This window comes from Staurois parvus, unplaced genomic scaffold, assembly GCF_062004578.1.
Source record: "Staurois parvus isolate SC_StPar_1 unplaced genomic scaffold, SC_StPar_1.0 ptg000264l, whole genome shotgun sequence".
Classification (NCBI taxonomy): domain Eukaryota; kingdom Metazoa; phylum Chordata; class Amphibia; order Anura; family Ranidae; genus Staurois; species Staurois parvus.
In genome coordinates this window covers 12,262,817-12,285,592 of record NW_028318060.1, presented here as the reverse complement: position 1 = coordinate 12,285,592, position 22,776 = coordinate 12,262,817, and the positions used below count along the sequence as shown (strand labels likewise).

Below are 22,776 nucleotides of genomic sequence, written 5' to 3'. Positions count from 1 at the left end.
GGTGGTAAATGGTAATGAATATGTCCTAATTTTTTTTTTATTATCAAAGGAAAACTGACCCAATATAGTAAAAAAAACATTTTTTTTATTTAGTTGTATATTTCTTGCTACTACCATAACCAACCATCAAAGAAAAACCCAAAATAATTTCTCCTGCTCTTGAGGATCACAGCGATACCACATATGTGTATGTTAGTTGTTGTTTGTACCCGTAGTACGACCCAGAAACAATAGTGCGCATTTTGCTTTTTTTTTATCCTGACACTGACACTGATACTAATTTAAAAATTTAAGAAAAAAAAATACTGACCCTGACCTTTGCCTTTGAGCCTGACCTTGACCCAAACACTAACCCCGGCACTGACCTAGAACAAACCTTGATCTGGGCATTTTTATTAATTTTATTTTATTTGTATTATTATTTTTATTAATTTTTTTACAAACACTTTTTTTTCTCTCTGATAGGACAGAGAGAGATACAATGTATTTCTCTCCTCCATTCAGAGAGAGAAAACAAGGGGGGCAGGCTTCACAGTGACTAATCACTGTGATATCTAATCAGAGGCTTTCATAGCGATCATGTGACCCAGAATCGGGAGTTCTGGGTCCCGATCCTTAAAACGGGTCCTGACACCCCAGTCTTTGTGCTGGGAGCACGCCATGTGACACGCTACCAGCACAAAGACAGGTATGCAAATTAGTGGCCCCACTGAAAAAAGCCCAGTCCAGTGGGGCCACTAATTCGTGTACGCTGGGCGCCAAGGGGTTAAATCAATTATATTTTAAAACTTAAATGTCAGAATGAACCCTTATTTCCCAAAAAAAGCTTTGTGTTCAATACTTTTCAGTAACTATCTAAATGACTCCACACTTTAGAGTGCTCACATGTACTTATTTTTACTATTTTTTATTTTTTTATTGATTTCCTGTATAGGAGACTGATTTGACCAACTTAATTCCAGAACATCCAAAGCAACAAATAGTAGAGTTCAGTGTTACTCTCAACAGCCAAGAATTTACAGCTGAGTTAGGTGATCCAAATTCACCTCAGTACCAAGAATTAGCGTCAAACTTTCAGAATCAGGTAAGTTTTAAAAAATTTTTGAGCATTTCTTTTTTATAATTGTTATACAGGATTTATATAGTGCCAACAGTTTATGCAGCACTTTACAACATAATGGTAGACAGTACAATTGCAGTACAATTTAATAAAGGAGGCATCAGAGGACCCTGCTCCTTAGCGCTTCCAATCAAAGAGGGAGGGTCAATTGATACAAATTGTAATAACTGTGGGGAATGAGGTGATGGAGAAAATACATGTACAGTTGCTTGGCAGCAGCATTCATGATGGACTGGAGGGTGGAGATGACCAGGGAGTGAATTAGAAGCTTGTTTGGATTGTTGGAGAGGTTGCACAGAATGCATAGACAGGAGAATACAAGGTCAAGAGTGTTGCCACTGGAGTGAGTAGAAGCCTGTATCCATTGTTTCAGGTCAAAAGAGGAGGCTAGACTAAGAAGTTTAGAAGTAGCAGGAGTATTGGCATTAACATGGATATTGAAGTCACCGAGAATGACAGCAAGGACGGTGACTTATATAAGCTGTGGGGTGGAGAAGGGGTGTGAAGGAGGGAGAGTTTAATGAGAGAGGATACAACTGTCAGAAGGAGTCATAGAAAGCGCATGCTACAGAGAGGAAAGAAAGCTGAATAGAGACAAGATCACCTGCCGCCTGATTGGTGCTTTTCAATGCAGTTTGCAGTGTATGTTTGCTTCATGGAATTGCTGAAGTGCAGAGCGTGAAGTGCAAATTGCTTGTATAAAGAATCACTTAGCGAAAGAGTCACTAAAGGAAAGAACTCCAACAACGTTCCCCCTAGCAAAGTGCCCCCTAGCAAAGTACTATCCCCATAAAGGTGCTCTAGTTTATACTGTTAAGGGTGGGGGTGGTCGGTTGTTAATTAATTAATCACGAGCGAATATCAGGATGGCTGGCTATCAAAGCAAGCTTTTGACATCTAAGCCAGGCTTGCAAGAGGGCAGAGAGATTTGTAAAGATAAGATCGGCCATAACTTAAGTAAGACACTTGCAGAGCAACATAAACATTATGATGCAGACAGGGCAACAGAAGGCGTAGACAGCAACATAACAAAGCACAAAGACAGTGAAAATAAACAGTCAATTTTCAGTTTTAGGTGGATGTAGACAGCAACATACCAGAAAACACAAAGACAGTGAAAATAAACAGTCAGTTTTTAGTTTTGGGTTCATGTAGACAGCAGTGGAGGGACTGGAAAGATATGTTCAGATGAAACATCCTGGTGGAGCAGAGCCTGAAGTGCATATCACTTGTATAAAGAATCACATAGAAAGAGAATCACTAAAGAAAAGAACCCCAGCAAGGCTCCCCCTAGCAAAATGCCCTCTTTGTTATGTCCTTTTTTTTTTACATTGGTCACAGTGGCTAATTGGTTGGCATTCCTGCTTTGCATCACTGGGGTCCTTGGTTTAAATTCAGGTCAGGGCACTGTCGATATGCAGTTTGCATGTTTTCCTTGTGCTTGTGTAGGTTCTCTCTGGGTACTGCAATTTCCTCCCACATTCTTCTGACAGGTTAACTGACTACTGTTTAAACTAACCTTAAATTGTAAGGTCATTGAAGCAGGAACTGATGTGAATGTACAGTGTTGCGTAAATTGTTTGCAATATATAACTGTTTTTTGTTTTTCAATGATTTTTTTTAGTTTATAAACATTTAAAAAAAACAGGAGCAACAAGACACGCCCACGCAGAGGCCAACAATTGCACATAAAAAAATAAAGAAAACAGTGCTCTAACACCAACAGAGCAAAAGGTGCGCCCAAGCAGGGGCTATCAATGGCACATAGATGACAAAAACATTGGTATAACATCGACAGTAAATCAAACCAAAAACAAACAGAAATAGAAAAGGAAGTAGGAGTATAAAAGGAAAAAGATGACAAAACCATGAGCAGGGGTTCAGGAACGCCAGTACAGAGCAACATCACAACCCCAGACTAGCCAGGGGGAGCGTGGGAAGGGCATAATGCAACTACGGCTCCCATATTTTCAAAAATTTCCATTGGGAGTTATATAATTGTTTTTAATAAATACACTATTCAGTTGCTTTAAGGATATATTTGCCAATAGTCTATGCACCCAGCCTCTGTTAGAGGCTCCATGTAAAAGATTTTGTCAGCACCGGTGGTGGTGAGCTCTTAATCCACAGCTTGGGTTCCCCAGGGCACGGAGTCTAAGCCCCAGCCTGCTTGTTCACCAGAGCCCCTGATGGTGGGGATGGACTTGGAGCAGGCTGGAACCAGGTCGCGGCCCCCAGGTACACCCAGCTGCGGTAGAAGAGACCGCTAGCGGGAGCAGGGTGCAATGGGAGCAGACTAGGAGATCCAGAAGACAAGCCGAAGTCGGGACAGGAGGAAGACGAGCAAAGTCAGGAACGAAGCCGGGGTCGGTACACAGGTAGACGATGTAGGAGAGAAGTCAGGGACAAAGCCGGGGTCGGTACACAGGTAGACGATGTAGGAGAGAAGTCAGGGACAAAGCCGGGGTCGGTACACAGAAACACTAGAACGGACACTTGGAAAACCACTGGGGAGCACAGACGTTGCTCAGGCAATGTGGGACAGACTGAGCAGGTCTTAAATAGACAAGCAGACAAGGAGGTGGGACAGGAAGTGATGAAAGGGAAGCACATAATTCCCAGGGAATAGCAGACGACACCCATAGGTGAGCAGAGAGAGACACACATGTGAAGGAAACACAAACAACAAGGAGGTAAGACAAAGCAACAGGAGGCTGCAGGCTAACTTGTGACAGCTTTATGCACTTGCACAGGCACAATGATTGTTTGTAATATGATAATCTCCAGGTTACATCCAAGTTACCATCTATTTGAAATGATGCCTTAAAAGAACAGCAAAAGATTAACAAAAATATGTAGGTTTAGCTTTCGTCCAATTGCCATAAATGTATTGAATAAGTAGCAAAACTGTGAATTGATTTTCTCCCTCCATCTACAGGAGATTTGGGACTAGTTACTATTTATATGTTTAGAAAAATAAGGTTGATAGCTTATATGGGAATATTTTACACTTTGGTTGGTATATTTAATATTTATTATTTTTAAATGTGATAGTTGATTTATTTATTTTTTTATTTCTATTGTGATATATTTTGATTTTTGTTGTACTTTTGTGTAATAATAGTAATTTGATTCAATCTCCTATGATCATTATGGCCATTTAGTGGCCATAATGCATTTTTTTTATTCTGTAGTTTACAAAAATACTACATTATGGTAACTAGATGGACCTGACAATCATATGAGCCATACTGAGTAATGTATATCCCAGCAACCCTGTACTCCATTATAGTGATATGACATGTATACAGTATGTATATCCCAGCTCCCCTGTACTCCATTATAGTGATATGACATGTATACAGTAATCATTACAGTATACAGTACTTACTGTCGGGAGGAGTCCCCCCTGGAGGTGGAGAGGTGGTGGAGAGAGTTTCTCCTCTCAGTGGAGGAGAGCGGACCTCTCCTGCACCTGTCCCCTCGGCGGCGGTGCCGCAGAAGCCGGAAACCGGAAGTTGTAAACCGGAACTCGGCTTCACAATGAGGCTTGGAGCGCAGGTGCTGTCGCTCCATGCTTCATCTGTGCTCACCGCTCGCAGCTGCTCGCCACAGAGGAATTTCTCCTCGCATTTGGCGAGCGGGCGACCGGCTTTTTCAAGCCCTGCTCTAAACAATACGGTTATCATTTGTTGAGCCTTTGTGAATACTTAAAGAGGTTCTTCAGTCTGACAATAAAACTACAATTCAGCAGCTACAAATACTGTAGCTGCTAACTTTTAATAACAGGACATTTAGCTGTCCAGTGATCCAGCACTGTACTCACTCATGCCAGTTGTTCACTGGTCTGCGGGTCCCCGGCATCGACATATTTGCTGTGGGAAGTTGGCTGTGACTCCTTACAGCTTCACAGTTGGCTCCCCACTGTACATGTGTGAATTGTGCTGACCTTTGTGAATGGACCCACAGCCTCCTGGGACCTGTAATTTCCCAGGAGGTTGCAGGTGGGGGGAGTGAACTTCTGCTAGGATTGTCTAGGTGATTCCAGTGGAAGTGGGAGAGGGTACCTGTGAAAACTAGGTACCCACTCCCTAACAAAAAAACTCCAAAAGAGGGAAGGGGAGGAAGAGAACATAAAGTGTAACTTCCATTTTTAGTTAAAGTTCCTATTTAAGATATGTACGCTGTAGAGTTTTTATACATATACATTGTTGTCTCTATGTTGGGTTTGAGCAGATAAGAGCTTTGTTTTCTTTATTCAAAAGGACATGGTGGAAAAAAAAGCTATTTCTTCAGAGCAGTAACAGCGCTGAAGAAAGGGGAGTTAATTTCCTCAAAACGCATTTGCTTGATGTACATGTTTTAACTTTCATATAAAGGCTTTGTGAACCATTCAACAAGATTTTGCATTTTTCTGGATATCCGACACTCCTTTCCTCTTACCTGAGATTTATTCCTGCAATTGTTAATGTCAACAAGTTGTATAAAGGACAGCTCATAAATGTGACCCTGCTAAACAAGAATAGTTGTTATATAATGACCTTCCTCAGATCATGCTACTGACAATTATTACTATGGGTCTAAAATTATTTAATTTGTTACTTCATTGTGTTTATATTTCTCTATTTCCATGCTTAGTTACTTGTTTATGAGTAGTTGTAAGTATTTATGTGTTGAGTTTTATGGTTTTCATTCCAGTAAAGTAACTGGAGGCTCTATTGTTTCAAAATTTTGTAAGCTGAAGCCTTGCTCAATGGCCACACATGAGGCTTACTTTATGTAAGATAGAAATCTACAATAAGACAGCAAGACATATTTATTGTATTGCATCTGCTTATGTAAAAGTGAGTGCTCTCATGTAGATTCCCATTTATAACCTGTAAAGCAAGACTTCAGTCTCTTAGGCCATTAGAACATCTTCAAGTCTGCAGATTGCAGTACTTTAATCAGTGAGCTTAAAAGCCATCTGGAATTATCCATCCATTAACAACCAAGTGTGTTTTTTACCTTGACATAAATAAACAAGGTTTTCCTTCTGGAAATATCACTGCCACTTATAATGGTCTTTAGTGGGCTCAGCAATCAATTATACAGGAGACGGAGATTTCTTTTACAGGAAAATTAAAATGGATATCATTTAAATGCATACAGTTATCAGGCTGTTTGCTTACAGACACAATAAGATTAAAGTGGAAAATTAATTTGATTAGCAGATACTGTATCTGTTACTTTTGATAAATTTACAAAGAGTGTTTGTTTTCATGTAAAACACAAGCTGGAACATTGCTGTTCTCTTTCTGCTAGGATGGTTGCAGATTTTAAAGGAATTTCAGTGCTGCTACCTTCTCTGGTAATATGCAGTATGTGGCAGCTTTGAGACAGACTTGAGCACTCCATGTGCAAAAATGTAATTAGTGCTTAACAAGTCTATGTGCAAAACATGATGCACTCTGACTTAAAGAGGACTTAGCATTGGATATATTTTTAATTTAGGGCTTAAAGAGGACTTAGCATTGAATATATTTTTTATTTAGTGCATGCACGCAGATGGATCAAATCTAATGCACGTAGATGAATCAAATCTGGCCGTAGATGGATCAAATCTAAACTGGCCAAAATTTGATCCATCTATGGGCAGGCTGGTTGTACCCAAGTCGATCCATCAATTTACTTGGGTACAACCAGCCTGTCGGAATTTTTACATGCGATTACTGCGGCTATAGCTGCTAGCAGTTACCATTGTGTTCTGCCAGTGGGGATGGCTCCCTGTCAGCAGAGCACAATAGCTCCTTAGAAGACATTCCCCCATCAACACTTAATGTGTTGATGGGGAAATCATGTGATTTTTTTTTCCTTCAACCTGTGCTGGAAGGAAGAAAAAACAAATCAACTATGGCTTGCTTTAGTAATCTGTAGTTGTAACACTGTCTGACACTGATAAGTCCTGCTGCTTCCTCTCTCACAATTACAATGTTGTAGTCTGATCATTGAAGGAGAAGAGACTAAAGAAATGCTTCCCAATGTCTGCAGCAGACTGATGACATCCTCTCAGCTTAGGTAAAGTAACTTGTCTGGAGCTTAAGAGATGCTTTTCAATTATAAAAGGTATAGATTTTTTTGAAAGACCATATTGTATTTGTATATTCTCGCAGTAATGTATTTATGCAGACTTGTATGGTTACTGAAAGGTCCCCTTTGAGTATTTGCTAAGTCAGTGCCTTGGAACCAGTGATGGCCAGGTAAAAGGATAAGTACTTATTTGATCGTTTGTAATGGAATTGTGATTGAAACAATAGAGTATTTAAAGAATGAAGTCAGCAATGGCAGCCTCCATGCTTCTCTTAGTCCAGATTAATGTTAATGGACACTGATATACTGTATATTGCACTTCACAATTGCAATGCAATTCACTTGTTTTGCATTAAGTTTCAAACTCAACTTTTTGATGCACTCTTTTCTCCTCTCCTTTCTGTGCATTCTCTTTTCTCTGTTTTTCAGTCCTTCTTTCTGCCACACAGTGGGCATTAATCTCATCCTTGCTCTCAAGATCATTGTGCCTTGTTAAAATACACATCACCGCTGGTATGCTTCTTCTTTCTGGACAGAGGCTGCCAAAAGATAATGTCAGCAGTACAGGAGAATGTGCAGGTGTTTTCATAAGATCTGATTATGTTACCTGACACAAAAATCTCTTCGCCAGCATGGTGTAGACATGAGCATAAGGGAACTGGCAGAAGACCCTCTAAAAGAGATACAGTTAGCAGCATTTGGTAGCAGAGAAAAACAGTTTTTTTCTAAGAAATTTATTTTTTTGGGGGTCAAACTCTGGCACGTTTATGAAATTTCACTTTTCAGTAACATAGGACACAAAGTATTTAGTACCGTACTACAATGATATCTGCTGGTCCAGCAAAAAACACATAATTTCTTAGGATATCTCTTTCAAATAATAGTCGGAGTTGAACTAAAAAGCAAGATTACTGTTTGTAAATAATTAGAACCCTAAAAACCATTTAAATGGCCAACCCATCTAAACCTGCTATTAAAGTATTAGGTAGATGTTAGTGTGTTTGTTGACTCACAAGGATATTCATTTTTTGAGCACTAGATAGAGAATAAACAGGTGGCGCACACACCTAGTGCATTATCCAAGGTTTATTGAAAGGTATGAAAGGTAAAAACATACTCACAGACGAAGCGAGTATCTAAAAAGCATTTGCATAATGACGATGGCCACAACGGCAAGCAAGGTGTTCCAACTGTCAGTGTGGTCAAATGGTTGATGCGTTTCAGGGACAAATCCCTTTCCTCAGAGCTACTGACCAGCCTCTGGTGCAGATGTGTAGTGGATGGATGATGGGAGCCTTGCTGGTATCACAAAATACGTACAGTGTTACAAAATATAAAATGTTTATTCACATTACACATGTTAAATCAACTTTGGCAAGTATACAAATAAGTATAGCAAAACGATGTACATTGATATATACTTCATATACACAAGATACTGTAAAGTGGCATTATACACCCATGGAGATGGTCAGCCAATATCAAGAATCTTTCCTGAAGCTACATTCACTTTTTCAGGAGATATAGATATTAATGCTGATAAAGTATCTACAGAGAAACCATGTCATTAAAGTATTATATTGAAAGAACATGTATCATTACTGTATGTACATAAATGCCAAAAAAGAGCCTTTCTCATTACAAATTAATTAAGGTAGTAACAATTATACTTACAAACTAAACGCATAAAACACAGACGATAGCAAGACCATCACTGGTTGAAAGCAGAGTGTCACAGATGGGCACCACAAGGTCAGCCTTGCCCGGGAGCTGTGGAAGGGGCAGGAAGCACCACAAGAGAATACAGCAGAAGTCAAAGAGGGAAGCTGGCTTAGCATAAAAGGCAGCTGGTGACATCAATAAAAAAAATATATATATATATATTTAGAAAAAAAAGTGTAATGAACTACACCAGGAAGTGTGACCAGACAGCCCCTTGAAATAAAACAGCACAAAGGAATATGAAATAAAACAGCTACAGTTGCAAGTTGAAGAAAAAAGGACAAAGAAAAAGGATGATGTCCAAAAGATGTCCCAAACTATAGGCCCACAAACAGCAGTCCCATGTGATATGATAAGTGACAAAAAAAGTTAAAAAGGGCATCTCTAACAAGGGCCACCAGATTTAGAGAAAAGCAGGGGAAACAAGTGAAAAGTAAACAAACGAAGATAAAGAAAAAGTCTTCTTATGAGAGGTTTTGATAGCAGGTCTGTAGTAAACGAATCTTGAATCATATGTTTACCTTTACTGTAGTGTAAACTGAACTACTACTGATACTTCTATAGGCACTGTATGACATGGTCTCCCTTATATAAGGCCTACCAATGAATGCTCTGATACATTTAAAGTGGTTCTAAAGGCAGGACATTTTTTGCCCTAATGTTATCCCTGCATAAAGGTACTAATGTCCCAGTATGTGTATTGCCCCCTGCCCCCATAAATACTTACCTGAGTCCTATCTCAATCCAGCCCTGTATCAGATCAAAGTTCCATTGGCTCCTGCTGCTGTCAATTTAATCCTGTGAGGAGGGAGCGGGTGGCACAGTTGAGGTGTGCTGTGTGTGTCTATGGATGCACACAGCCTGACTCGGGAGCGAGCCTGCAGGTGCATCGCTCAAAGGAAGTGGCTTCCTATGGTGGCCTACTGAAAAGAAGAGGAGCATAGAGCGCTGGCAGGGGACCTCAGAAGAGAAGATTCAGGGCCACTCTTTGCAATATCATTGCACAGAACAGATAAATATAACACGTTTCTTATTATTAAATACATAATTAAGCTTTACAACCATTTTAATGGCTAGTCCAACATCGCTTTACCTAAAGTAGCTATAAGCTCTTCCATATACCCACTAAAGTGACTGGCCTCAGGTGATGCACAGAGATTAAAAAAATCCTCCTACATACCTTGTACCTGATTATCTGCAGCCCTCTCTTCTGTACACCTGTTTAATGTTCAAAACGTACACAGCTTGTCTGAGCTTTCAGAAAGCAGGGGGCTGGAGGCTGATGCCACGCCCTGGGCAGATTAGAGAGGAGAGGTCTGAGAGCTGAATGGAGGGAAGGAATGCACCCCCCTTCACACAGCACACAAGAAACATGCACAGCTGAGACTTTCAATCACAAGCTATCTGCTGCAGCTTCATTCCTATGTCCCTCTCTTCTCTTGGTGTTGGGAAAACCTTTAAGAAGTGACTTCTGCATATAGCAGAGGATTGGATTGCATTGGATTGAGACAAGTACACAGTATAGAAGGATGTGCTTTGCTATTTCTGACATATTTATTGTCAGAATTTTGCAACCACTCAGATTAAACAAATCCTACTATATACAGTGAAGGAAATAAGTATTTGATCCCCATGCTGATTTTGAATGTTTGCCCACTCACAAAGAAATGAGCAGTCTAAAAAACGAATGGTATGTGTATTGTAACACTGAGAGACAGAATAGCAACAAAAAATTCAAAAGAAATGCATGTCTAACAAATTCTGCACTGATTTGCATGTCCATGAGGGAAATAAGTATTTGATCCCCTTCACAAAACATGACTTAGTACTTGGTGGCAAATCCCTTGTTGGCAATCACAGAGATCAGATGTTTCCTGTAGTTGGCCATCAGGTTTGCACACATCTCAAGAGGGATTTTGCTCCACTCCTCTTGGCAGATCCTCTCCAAGTCATTACGGTTTGGTGGCTGACGTTTGGCAACTCGAACTTTCAGCTCCTTCCACACATTTTCAATCGGATTAAAGTCTGGAGACTGGCTAGGCCACTCCGAGACCTTAATGTGCTTCTTCTTGAGCCACTCCTTTGTTGCCTTGGCAGTGTGTTTTGGGTCATTGTCATGCTGGAACACCCATCCACGGCCCATTTTCAATGCCCTGGCTGAGGGAAGAAGGTTCTTACCCAAGATTTGATGGTACATTGCCCCGTCCATCGTCCCTTTGATGCGGTGAAGTTGTCCTGTCCCCTTAGCAGAAAAACACCCCCAAAGCAGTATGTTTCCACCATCATGTTTGACAGTGGATGTTCTTGGGGTCATAGGCAGCATTCCTCCTCCTCTAAACATGGCGAGTTGATGCCAAAGAGCTTGATTTTGGTCTCATCTGACCACAACACTTTCAACCAGTGTTCCTCTGCATCATTCAGATGTTCAGTGGCAAACTTCAGACGGGCCTGGACATTTTCTTTCTTGAGCAGAGGGACCTTGCGGGCACTGCAGGATTTCAATCCTTGTCGGCGTAGTGTGTTACCAATTGTTTTCTTGGTGACTGTGGTCCCAGCTGCCTGGAGATCATTGACAAGATCCTCTCGTGTAGTTCTGGGATGATTCCTCACTGTTCTCATCATCATTGACACTCCACGAGGTGAGATCTTGCATAGTGAACCAGACCTAGGGAGACTGACAGTTTTTTTGTGTTTCTTCCATTTGTGAATGATTGCACCAACTGTTGTCACCTTCTCACCAAGCTGCTTGGCAATAGTTTTGTAGCCCAGTCCAGCCTTGTGTAGGTCTACAATCTTGTCCCTGACATCCTTGGACAGCTCTTTAGTCTTTGCCATGGTGGAGAGTTTGGAATCTGATTGTTTGATTGCTCCTGTGGACAGGTGTCTTTTATACAGGTAACAAAATGAGATTAGCAGCACTCCCTTTAAGAGACTGCTTCTAATCTCAGCTTGTTACCTGTATGAAAGACACCTGGTAGCCAGAAATCCTGCTGAATGATAGAAGATCAAATACTTATTTCCCTCCTGAACATGCAAATAAGTGCATCATTTGTTAGACATGCATTTCTTTTGAATTTTTTGTTGCTATTCTGTCTCTCAGTGTTACAATACACCTACTATTCGATTTACAAACTGTAAAAGAGCTCTGAGAGCTTGCTGGAGGGAAAGGACACACCTATCACACAGCAGCAGAGCTGAGGCTGTTAATCAATAATCACAAGCGGTGTGCTGGAGATCCCTCCCTTCACTTTTTTAGCTCTTGGTGTCAGGAAAACTTGTCAGAAGTGACTTATCCTGATAACAAAGGAACAAGCCAGAGAGAAATGACACTCTGTGCTTTGGAGAGAGATGAGTAAACACTATAGAAGGATGTGCTTTGTTCAGATTTCATGTCTGAGGTTTACAACCACTTTAAGCAGAGAGAAGTACGTCTTATTCTGCTCTCTTATCATCTTGTGATATCTTTTATTTGAAATAATTCTCTTTACCACTGGATACAACTATTTATTCCACACTATTAAAGTGGATATGCAATTTTAGAAAACAGCTATATGTGCATCACTGATTTTCATTTCATGTTAATTGATATCTTTTGTTTACTTTCCTTTTCCCAGTGCTGTCTTAAATGAGCAAAAATGTTTCATGGGCCTTCAATGTCTCCACTTTTATCTTGTAGCAATAGGAAATAAATCTATATTTTGCATAAAATACCTTATGATATGAATAATTTATGTAAATGTTAACATTTACAAAAACTTAGTTGTTCTCTTTTTCAGTTATGTATTTTAATGACATGCTACCGTAGTTCATTAGCAAGCATCTGCTGAAAATTATTTGCATATTAGAGAGAAGTATTTGGTCTGAAGTGGATATTTTGAATTACTTGACTTTTTTTTTTAACTTGCCTACAATTTGCTTACATAGTAATTCTCATGGGTAAGGGTTTTCTTCAGTAGTCAGAATACATCTTAAATTTTGCTTTTTCTATACACAGAAAACATGATTCAGAAAATTATTCTAACATTTATAGGGTAAGGATATTAAGCTTTGCATGATCAGAGGTTATTGATGGTTTGATTTTAAGGGCAAATTTAGCAGCTTTAGCATGTATCAGCATAAGACTCTAATTAGTTTTATTTATGTATATATGCATATATCTATTTATTTCCTGTAGTGCTGCACTTCATATTTTTATTTTGTATTTACAGAAAGGCTCTGTGGTTCCTTTTAGTGCAATAGCTGCTCACACTGTGTGCTCGCTAGCCCACACACATACATAACTTGATTATAACACTCCGACCTATTTGAATACCAAAATGTTTAATTTTTAAGGGCATATAAGGCTTTTATTTTCTACACTGATTTTTTGGAAACATACCTGTTTTCTATTTTTTTTAGGAATTTAATTTTATTTAACCATTACACTAGGAAAAAGACGGCACAGTTCATCCCACTATAGACTGAATGTGACTGTGTTTATTGACAGACTATGGGCTTATTTCACCAGTGATGCCTCCAATCTGCATAATATCATTATGTCATAGCTGCCACAGTGAAACCACCCTGGTTTATTGACAGCTACAGTTGAGAGTAACATGAAGGGTTAGCTGGTGGCTTTGTTTATTACAGAATTCCTAACACAGGACAATATGCTTGGTAGCATTAATTAACAGATTGCAGGTGAAAAATGGTTAAGCACCTGAAGTATTGGACTCATTTACAAATAATATGTCATGAGAAGGTTGATGACTTAGTTTTTAAATTGCTATGTGCTTGTTTACCATGCTGGCCCACTGGCTTTAATAATTTTGAGTCAATGATTTAAAAAAAGTGCTGAAATCATAAAAGTCAGATAAAGGTAGAAAATCCTGTATCCCTACTTATTTTGGGTTATTACTTTAAAGCATTGAATTAATACATTTAGCATGACATCAAGGCAGCTAGCATTTTCATAAGGAGAGCCCAGCAATGGTAACCACCCACGTTTCTCATATGACGTGTTTCTTTTAAAGGTCACTGAAATTTGTTGACTACTGATATTAGCAATGCAGTTCTTACTTTTTTGGACAAGCATTGTTTAGTGGAACCCCAAATTACAAGCCAGGTTACAGTGCACTTTTTTTCCCTTTTCTTGGGCATTGTCATTATCTTTACAGTTTTGTCATTGCCTAAGTAACTTTACTCCAATGTGAGGTGCTCTAGTCTTTCTTACCAATAAACAAATACCCAAATGGAAAGCAGGTAACTTTTTTTTCCAGGTACCCTCACTTCCTCAATTCTAGCCTAGGGAAGAATGACAAGGGCTTGGTCCACCCCAACCACCAGCAGCCTCCTGGGTCATGCCACACTGTCTAGAAGGCTGCAAGACCAGTTTCTTTGCATTGACATGCCTTGTGGATGTAGAGTGGGGAGCCAGCTGTGAGACATCAGGAAGTTGCGTCTGGCTCCCAAATCCAAGATGGTGGTGTTGGAGAGTCAAAGCCTAGTAAATAATTAGCTGCAGTGAAGTCAGTTCTGGACTCCATGGACTGGTAAGTACCTGTTACTTAAAAGTTAGCAGCTACAGCTACCTTTTATTTTATTTTTTACAAATGGAGTGAAGTTCTTCCTTAAAGTCATTGTACAAGCCAAAACATTTAAAGTGATACTTGAGATTTATTTTACTGTACTTTTAATAAAAATTACTGTTCATGCTCAGCCTACTTTTCAAGGAAGACATTATTTGCCAAGTAGTACAAAAACAGGAATATTGCTGACTATGTGAGTATATATAATGTGAGTTTTATGTTGTATGCCACAATCAAAAGCTTTCCTCCAAATCACTTGCCAGAAGCAATGTTTAGTTTGACTGTGTATCATAAACTTTACTCCTACCCCTCTAAAGGAAAACTCTAGCCAACAGGTTACCAGTTTGTCAACTATTGATACTATCACAGGGCTGGAAACACACAAACAACACACAGTTGTCTAAAATGTCTTTTTATGCTGTAGCATTCAGAATACTTTCCACTGGAGACACCTAAACCCAAAAATTTGGGGGGTGTACCCATACCTTTGGCTATATAGTGTAGATTTGGTCTTACTCATTGCAGCTGCATATGGCATTCTGTAGGACAGTATCTGATATTTGTGCATAGAAAATGTTTTGATATAAAGAATTATCATCCCCCATACATAAACATAAAGAGCCTTTCTGTCTTCCTTGACATCTGTTGTGTAAGCAAAAAAGGAAAAATGCTGTACTGTAGATAATTCATAGAGAAACTACTATATATTGTATCAAGGCTAAGTCTAGGCTGTCATCTTTGGTTAGTACCTAGAAAGGCTGAGTTCATAATCTGCAGACAGCTTGCAAAATTAGACCAGTTAGTGAATCGTGAAATATAGCAATTACGCAGTCAATAGTTTTCTTACTTCATCTTTCCTACAGTCTCTGGTGGCTGAAATCAAGAATGCATTCAGCTCAGACTGATAATAGCTAGGTGGTTGCAAAAGACAGCAGTAGTGTTGAAATAATTATAGAAGTGCTAGAGTAAGCATTCTCAAGATACAATATCGTATATGATATGTATACTGAGAGCACAGAAGGAATTTGCTTTATATTGTCATGTTGACTCAAAAGTACAGAGCTTTGTCTCATCTAAAAATAATAAGTCATGTCTACTTTTGGTGACATGCTACAAAAGGAACATTAAGTTGATATTGTCTAAAAGCAAAGCATAAATATGATTTGCTGCCAACAGCTGTATACATTTGCTAGGCAATCATTCTGAAAGAGTAAGAAAACCCTATATAATTATGTTCTTGTCTTGTGTAAAGTTGGATTGTTTATACATAATAAACTTGATGCTAATGCACAGCTCATTCTAATAAAAAAAAATGGTTTGTGGTATGCTAAATGCATTCACTCCCACTGAGCTATTGTTTTGTGACAGTGGGGACTCTTCTCCACCATCAGAATACACTGATCAGTGCTGCTGGCTATACCTGGTGGAGCTGATCATTCAGACATTGTCCAGCAAGCTGGTTGTACAGAAGTCAATCGGTGGATCAACTTCTGTGCAACCAGCCTGCCCACACATGGATCAATATTTGGCCAGTTCCTGCTGAACTGTCTGAATTTCGATCCATGTATGGGCAACTTAAGAAGAGCTGACAGTGTTTGCAGAAAGAGAGAGCTGTGCTTATTTTTCTATTTTTACTTGATGTACTTAATACCTCGTCCGTTCCTTTAAATTTTTTGTTACTAAAAGCAGATTGTGTTAAAAAAAATATTTATATACATTTAATTACATATTAATAAATGTATCAATAACTAAAGAGCTACATTCATTATCTTTTATATCTGCTCAGAGTTGAGCTGAAAGCATTTTAGTCCAACATAACTTTTTTTTTTGAGGAGTTAGAAAGATTTCTATTTAACATATTAGTCCTTGACAAAGTGTGGTACACTTTCTAAAAGTAAAAGTCGATGAATAGGTCAATTGGTGGCAGCCACCCTAGAGAAAGGAGCTCTGAACAAATTGTTGGGGTGCAGTACATGAAAGTGCTTCCAAATTTGGAGAAGGTCCCTATAGAAGTGTTCTTGGTCTTATCATAAATGATCATGACAGTTGGTGAACCATAACATTAATGCAAAACCATGTATGATTTTTTTGTCAGGCTAAGGCTGGCCATACACCATATACGATTTTCTTATAATTATCTGTCCAATTTCTGCCCAATTTCTTTTAGATATATCTTCAACTATGTAGTGCAAGTGCCTACCTAATTGGATATAATTGAAAGTGTTGTTTAGGTTTGACCTCATATTATATGGTTTTTGGTAAATCTAAAGCAAAATTCTCAAGAAAATTGTATAGTGTATGACAAAACTTAGGCTAAAACTAACCATAGACGGAGCAATTTTCTTTCCTACAATTGTTGGTTGCAGGGAAAAAAATCACTTGATTTCCCCACCAACACAGTGTTGATGGGACTATCCCTCACATGGAGCTATTGTGTTTTTTCAGCAGGGGGGAGTCGTCTCCACCAGGAGAACACAGTGATTACTGCACAGATTGTATGATTTTCTGTTTGGGCAGAGCCCACCATGACTGCACTGTTTTTAAATCATGACAGGGAGGGAGGATTGGGGGGAAAGGAGGCAGGAACTGGTACATGTAATTCTTCAGAGTAGTTTCTAATTGTTTATGGTAAGATAACTAGATTTTTGTTAAATGTGTGTCATTGTCTGAAAGCTTGGTTTAGTTTTTAGTGTTGGTGTATCTGCCGAAGAGTTTACCTTTTGTGTCTTCAGTCCATAGATATCACATATACAGCATTTATGGTTTCCTTGGTTTTCCATGAACATCACTTTTGTTCAGCATTTTTCCTATAGTAGACACATAAACAGGGATTTTGACTATTTCCACAGATTTCAGCAGGCTCTTTACTATGATTCTTCTTTATCTTTCAGCATAACAAACTCAGTTCCTACACTGGTGGATGTCACTTTTACAAAGAATAGACTATATTTGCTCCATTTATAGACAATTTGTTTCACTGAAGATTATTAAACATACAGGTTTTTGGAAATGCTTTTGTAGCCTATTCTAGCAATATTTATTCATTTTTTTCATTTAAGGTCCTCTGAAATTTTTTTTGGCCATTAACCAAACTTTGCATTCCTTTTTTATTGGGCGAGAATATTTGAAACCAATTATCCTATTTTCAGTATGTCATTTCCTGAGAGGTTCATATACTGTACTTTTTTTTATCAAGGACCTTATTGTATGAATCATTTCTTCAGTTAATACAACACTAATTAGGCACCAATTAGGACAACAGGTCACCTCTCTTACATATGCTAATTAATAACACCCAGTACTCAACATCTCAGCAGAACAAAAACAATTACTCTAGTACAATCACTAGTAGCAACACAGACCCAATATCAAGGTTTTAAACAAGTAAACAATTTAAGAAAAGAAATACTGTAAAGAATTTAGAAATAACTTAAAAACTTACTGTATCCAGCTACTGCTGTTCAAACTAGGCACTTTTGTCCTCCTGCACTTCTGTACTGCTGCACTTCAAATGAGCAATGTCTACAGAGTCTACAGAAAGGGGATTTAACCTCCCAGGAGGTATTCCCGAGTGTAGCTCGGGGTAAAGTTTCAGCACCACAAGCGGTAACCCCGAGCTACACTCAGGAATACCCTGCAGCGTTGCTTCGGGATCCCTTCTGCACTTACCTTGTCCCGCAATGTCCCCCCTTCAGCTTCCCCGGCAATGTCCTCCGTCCGATGCCGGCATCCATCTTCCAGATTCCGTTCCCTGCAACGTCAAGGCGTACGGGGATGGAATTGGCGGGAAATTTAAAAATGTCAAAAAGTGACATTCACTAAATACACTAAAATCACTAGTAAAACATTACTGTATCACACCATTTCACATACATTTTGTCCCTAGTGCTTTGTCCTGTGCCCTGCCTGCATTTTTACTGTTCTTTCTGCCTTGAAACTGAGAAATGTCCATGGCGTCCAAAAAGCATCCCTTTAGGTCAAAAGCGGTTTTAGACCAGATAGAAAACAGCGATAGTAAATTAGAACCACTTGCAGAATTGAGTGATTCGTGGGGAAATTCGTCATCAGACACTGAAAATGATTCTGCAATGCTCAGTGATGTGCGAACTTGGCGCTGTATTTCAAATTTCAGTGTTTTTGGTTTGATTATATTATTGAATTAAATGTATTATTATTATTATTATATTATTTTTTATGCTTATTTGTTTGGTTATAATTTATGATTTCCTGTTTCAAGTTTTATCATACCCGGGATGTTTATTAGACTCTTGTTCAGACAGATTTCAGTGAGTTATTCCTAAAAATTACAGGCGTACAATAAAAAATTGACATATTTCCATGCAAAAAAATGTATCGCTTTGAGCACAGAAATACTGACGTAATCAGACTGCTATGGAGGTTAAGCGACTTTGAACTTGGCATGGTTCTTGGTGCCAGACGGACTGATCTGAGTATTTAAAAAACTACTGATCTTCTGGGATTTTCATGCACAACCATCTCTAGGGTTTACAGAGAATGGTCTGAAAAGGGAAAATATCCAGTGAGCTGCAGTTGTGTGGATGAAAATGCCTTGTTGATGTTAGAGGTCAGAGGAGAATGGGCAGACTGGTTCGAGATGATAGAAAGGCAACAGTAACTCATAACAATATGAACTAAAATCTCAGAGGAATGTTTCTAACACCTTGTTGAATCTATGCCATGCAGAATTTAGGCAGTTCTGAAGGCAAAAGGGGGTCCAACTCGGTACTAGCAAGGTGTACCTAATAAAGTGGGCAGTGAGTGTAAATTTCCCTTATTAAAATGTACTCCTATGCACTCTCGAGTGTACTTTGAAAGTTATCTACATTTTCTAGTCTTTCCTAATCTATTGTATATTTTGTGGTTTTTAACATCTAATACTTGCAAAAAATACATCAGAGATACTTTTCCTGTAAAACACAGAGAACATTTTAATAATTTAAATCCCTAATCTGTATTTGTTGTAAATCCAAGGAATTGACTAGTTTTATTATGACTAAGAAATATATTAGGATCTTTTTATTAACAACACTCATATTCTCAGTGTGATAATTTTAAATCATTGTATGTATTCATTATCGTCTATATACTGTATATTTCTAATGTATTATATACAGTAATACATCTCTGAATCAACTGTAATGCTAAACACTTTGGGTGACATTTATTAAGCAATTAGCAACACAGTTAGTCACCAAGCAGGCTGTGCATCCTTCAGCAAAGTTTCAGTAACAGGTTTACAGAAGATTCAGCTTGTCTAGGAGAGCCAGCAAGCATCAGCAGGAAATATGTGTAATCTCTCATCCCACCCAGAGAGAGTTTGTCACTGAAAATTTCAGCAGAGATTTTGCTCAGCGATCACAACATAATGTGTGAGTTTCTGCCTGCTGGGAATCTCTATGTGGCTAAGTTCACAACAGCCTGTACTGTGCGTTCCGGATGCAGGTGCGGGAATCACATAGATTTCCACACCCACAACCACCCACAACTGAATCATGCTGTTCCTGTGAGATGTGGGGCCTGTCATTCATTCTGAATGGCACCTCCATGCATCTCAGCCCACAGGTGATTGTAGGTGCAGGAACCGCAAGGAAACTGCATGGTCAAAAAGACCATGCAGTTTCCCCCGTAGCCACATTTTTAAAAATGTGCATGCACCTTTTTTTCAGCAGTTCACAGCCCATTCATTTGAATGGGCTGCCAAACCCAAGCAAACGTGGGTTCACACTAATGTGAACTGAGTGTAAGGGAAGCTGGAAAGCTCCTCTAAAAAAAGTCAGCCTTGTGACCAATGGGGAATTGGTGTCATAACCTGCCCTGAACTCTAGAATGCCAATGGAGATAATGCTGTTGGGCATGAGGCTGTATCTCTGAGACTAGTTCCCTGGCAACAGTGAGAATATTTCTGTTGGGTCTGCAGGGGGTGCTAAGGAGCATGTGGGGCTTGCTGTTTGTTCACTCTACAGGTGAAACTCAAAAAATTAGAATATCGAGCAAAAGTTCATTTATTTCAGTAATGCAACTTAAAAGGTGAAACTAATATATGAGATAGACTCATTACATGCAAAGCAAGATAGTTCAAGCCATGATTTCTCATAATTGTGATGATTATGGCTTACAGCTCATGAAAACCTCAAATCCACAATCTCAGAAAATTAGAATATTGTGAAAAGGTGCAATATTCTCGGCTCAAAGTGTCCCACTCTAATCAGCTAATTAAGCCATAACACCTGCAAAGGGTTCCTGAGCCTTTAAATGATCTCTCAGTCTGATTCAGTAGAAATCACAATCATGGGAAAGACTGCTGACCTGGCAGTTGTGCAGAAAACCATCATTGACACCCTCCATAAGGAGGGAAAGCCTCAAAAGGTAATTGCAAAAGAAGTTGGATGTTCCCAAAGTGCTGTATCAAAGCACATTAATAGAAAGTTATGTGGAAGGGAAAAGTGTGGAAGAAAAAGGTGCACAAGCAGCAGGGATGACAGCAGCCTGGAGAGGATTGTCAGGAAAAAGCCATTCAAATGTGTTGGGGACTCTCACAAGGAGTGGACTGATGCTGCAGTCAGTGTATCAAGAGCCACCACACACAGACGGATCCTGGACATGGGCTTCAAATGTCGTATTCCTCTTGTCAAGCCGCTCCTGAACAACAAACAACATCAGAAGCATCTTACCTGGGCTAAAGAAAAACAGACCTGGTCTGTTGCTCAGTGGTCCAAAGTCCTCTTTTCTGATTAGAGCATTTTTTGCATCTCATTTGGAAACCAAGGACCCAGAGTATGGCGGAAGTATGGAGAGGCACAAACTGCAAGATGCTTGAAGTCCAGTGTGAAGTTTCCACAGTCTGTGTTGATTTGGGGAGCCATGTCATCTGCTGGTGTTGGTCCACTGTGCTTCATTAAGTCCAGGGTCAGCCGTCTACCAGGAGATTTTGGAGCACTTCATGCTACCTTCCTCAGACGAGCTTTATGGGGATGCTAACTTCATTTTCCAGCAGGACTTGGCACCTGCCACACTGCCAAAAGCACCAAAACCTGGTTCAATAACCGTGGGATTACATATTTGTGATGATTATGGCTTACAGCTCATGAAAACCCCAAATCCACAATCTCAGAAAATTAGAATATTACATGCAATCAGTAAAACAAGGATTGTACATAGAACAATATTGGACCTCTGAAAAGTATAAGCATGCATATGTACTCAGTACTTGGTTTGGGCCCCTTTTGCAGCAATTACTGCCTCAATGCGGCGTGGCATGGAAACTATCAGCCTGTGGCACTGCTGAGGTGTTATGGAAGCCTAGAATGCTTCAATAGCGGACTTCAGCTCTTCTGCATTGTTCGTTCTCATGTCTCTCATCTTTCTCTTGGCAATGCCCCATAGATTCTCATTGGGGTTCAGGTCAGGCGAGTTTGCTGGCCAATCAAGCACAGTAATACCACGGTCATTGAACCAGGTTTTGGTGCTTTTGGCAGTGTGGGCAGGTGCCAAGTCCTGCTGGAAAATGAAGTCAGCATCCCCATAAAGCTTGTCTGAGGAAGGAAGCATGAAGTGCTCCAAAATCTCCTGGTAGACGGCTGACCCTGGACTTAATGAAGCACAGTGGACCATCACCAGCAGATGACATGGCTCCCCAAATCAACACAGACTGTGGAAACTTCACACTGGACTTCAAGCATCTTGCAGTGTGTGCCTCTCCATTCTTCCTCCATACTCTGGGTCCTTGGTTTCCAAATGAGATGCAAAAGTTGCTCTCATCAGAAAAGAGGACTTTGGACCACTGAGCAACAGTCCAGGTCTGTTTTTCTTTAGCCCAGGTAAGATGCTTCTGACGTTGTTTGTTATTCAGGAGCGGCTTGACAAGAGGAATACGACATTTGAAGTCCATGTCCAGGATCCGTCTGTGTGTGATGGCTCTTGATGCACTGACTCCAGCCTCAGTTTACTCCTTGTGAAAGTCCCCAACACTTTTGAATGGCCTTTTCCTGACAATCCTCTCCAGGCTGCGGTCATCCCTGCTGCTTGTGCACCTTTTTCTTCCACACTTTTCCCTTCCACATAACTTTCTATTAATGTGCTTTGATACAGCACTTTGGGAACATCCAACTTCTTTTGCAATTACCTTTTGAGGCTTTCCCTCCTTATGGAGGGTGTCAATGATGGTTTTCTGCACAACTGCCAGGTCAGCAGTCTTTCCCATGATTGTGATTCCTACTGAACCAGACTGAGAGATCATTTAAAGGCTCAGGAACCCTTTGCAGGTGTTATGGCTTAATT

At 39.7% G+C, this 22,776-nt stretch overlaps 1 protein-coding gene across 1 annotated transcript in view; it reads left to right on the top strand.

The window, feature by feature from the left end:
- IMPG1 (interphotoreceptor matrix proteoglycan 1) overlaps window positions 1-22,776 on the top strand; it is a 229,709-nt gene that overhangs the window by 29,362 nt on the left and 177,571 nt on the right. The window contains exon 7 of the mRNA XM_089681308.1: window positions 935-1,084. Coding sequence (XP_089537434.1) covers window positions 935-1,084 — 150 coding nt within the window. The remainder of the gene's footprint in view (window positions 1-934; window positions 1,085-22,776) is intronic.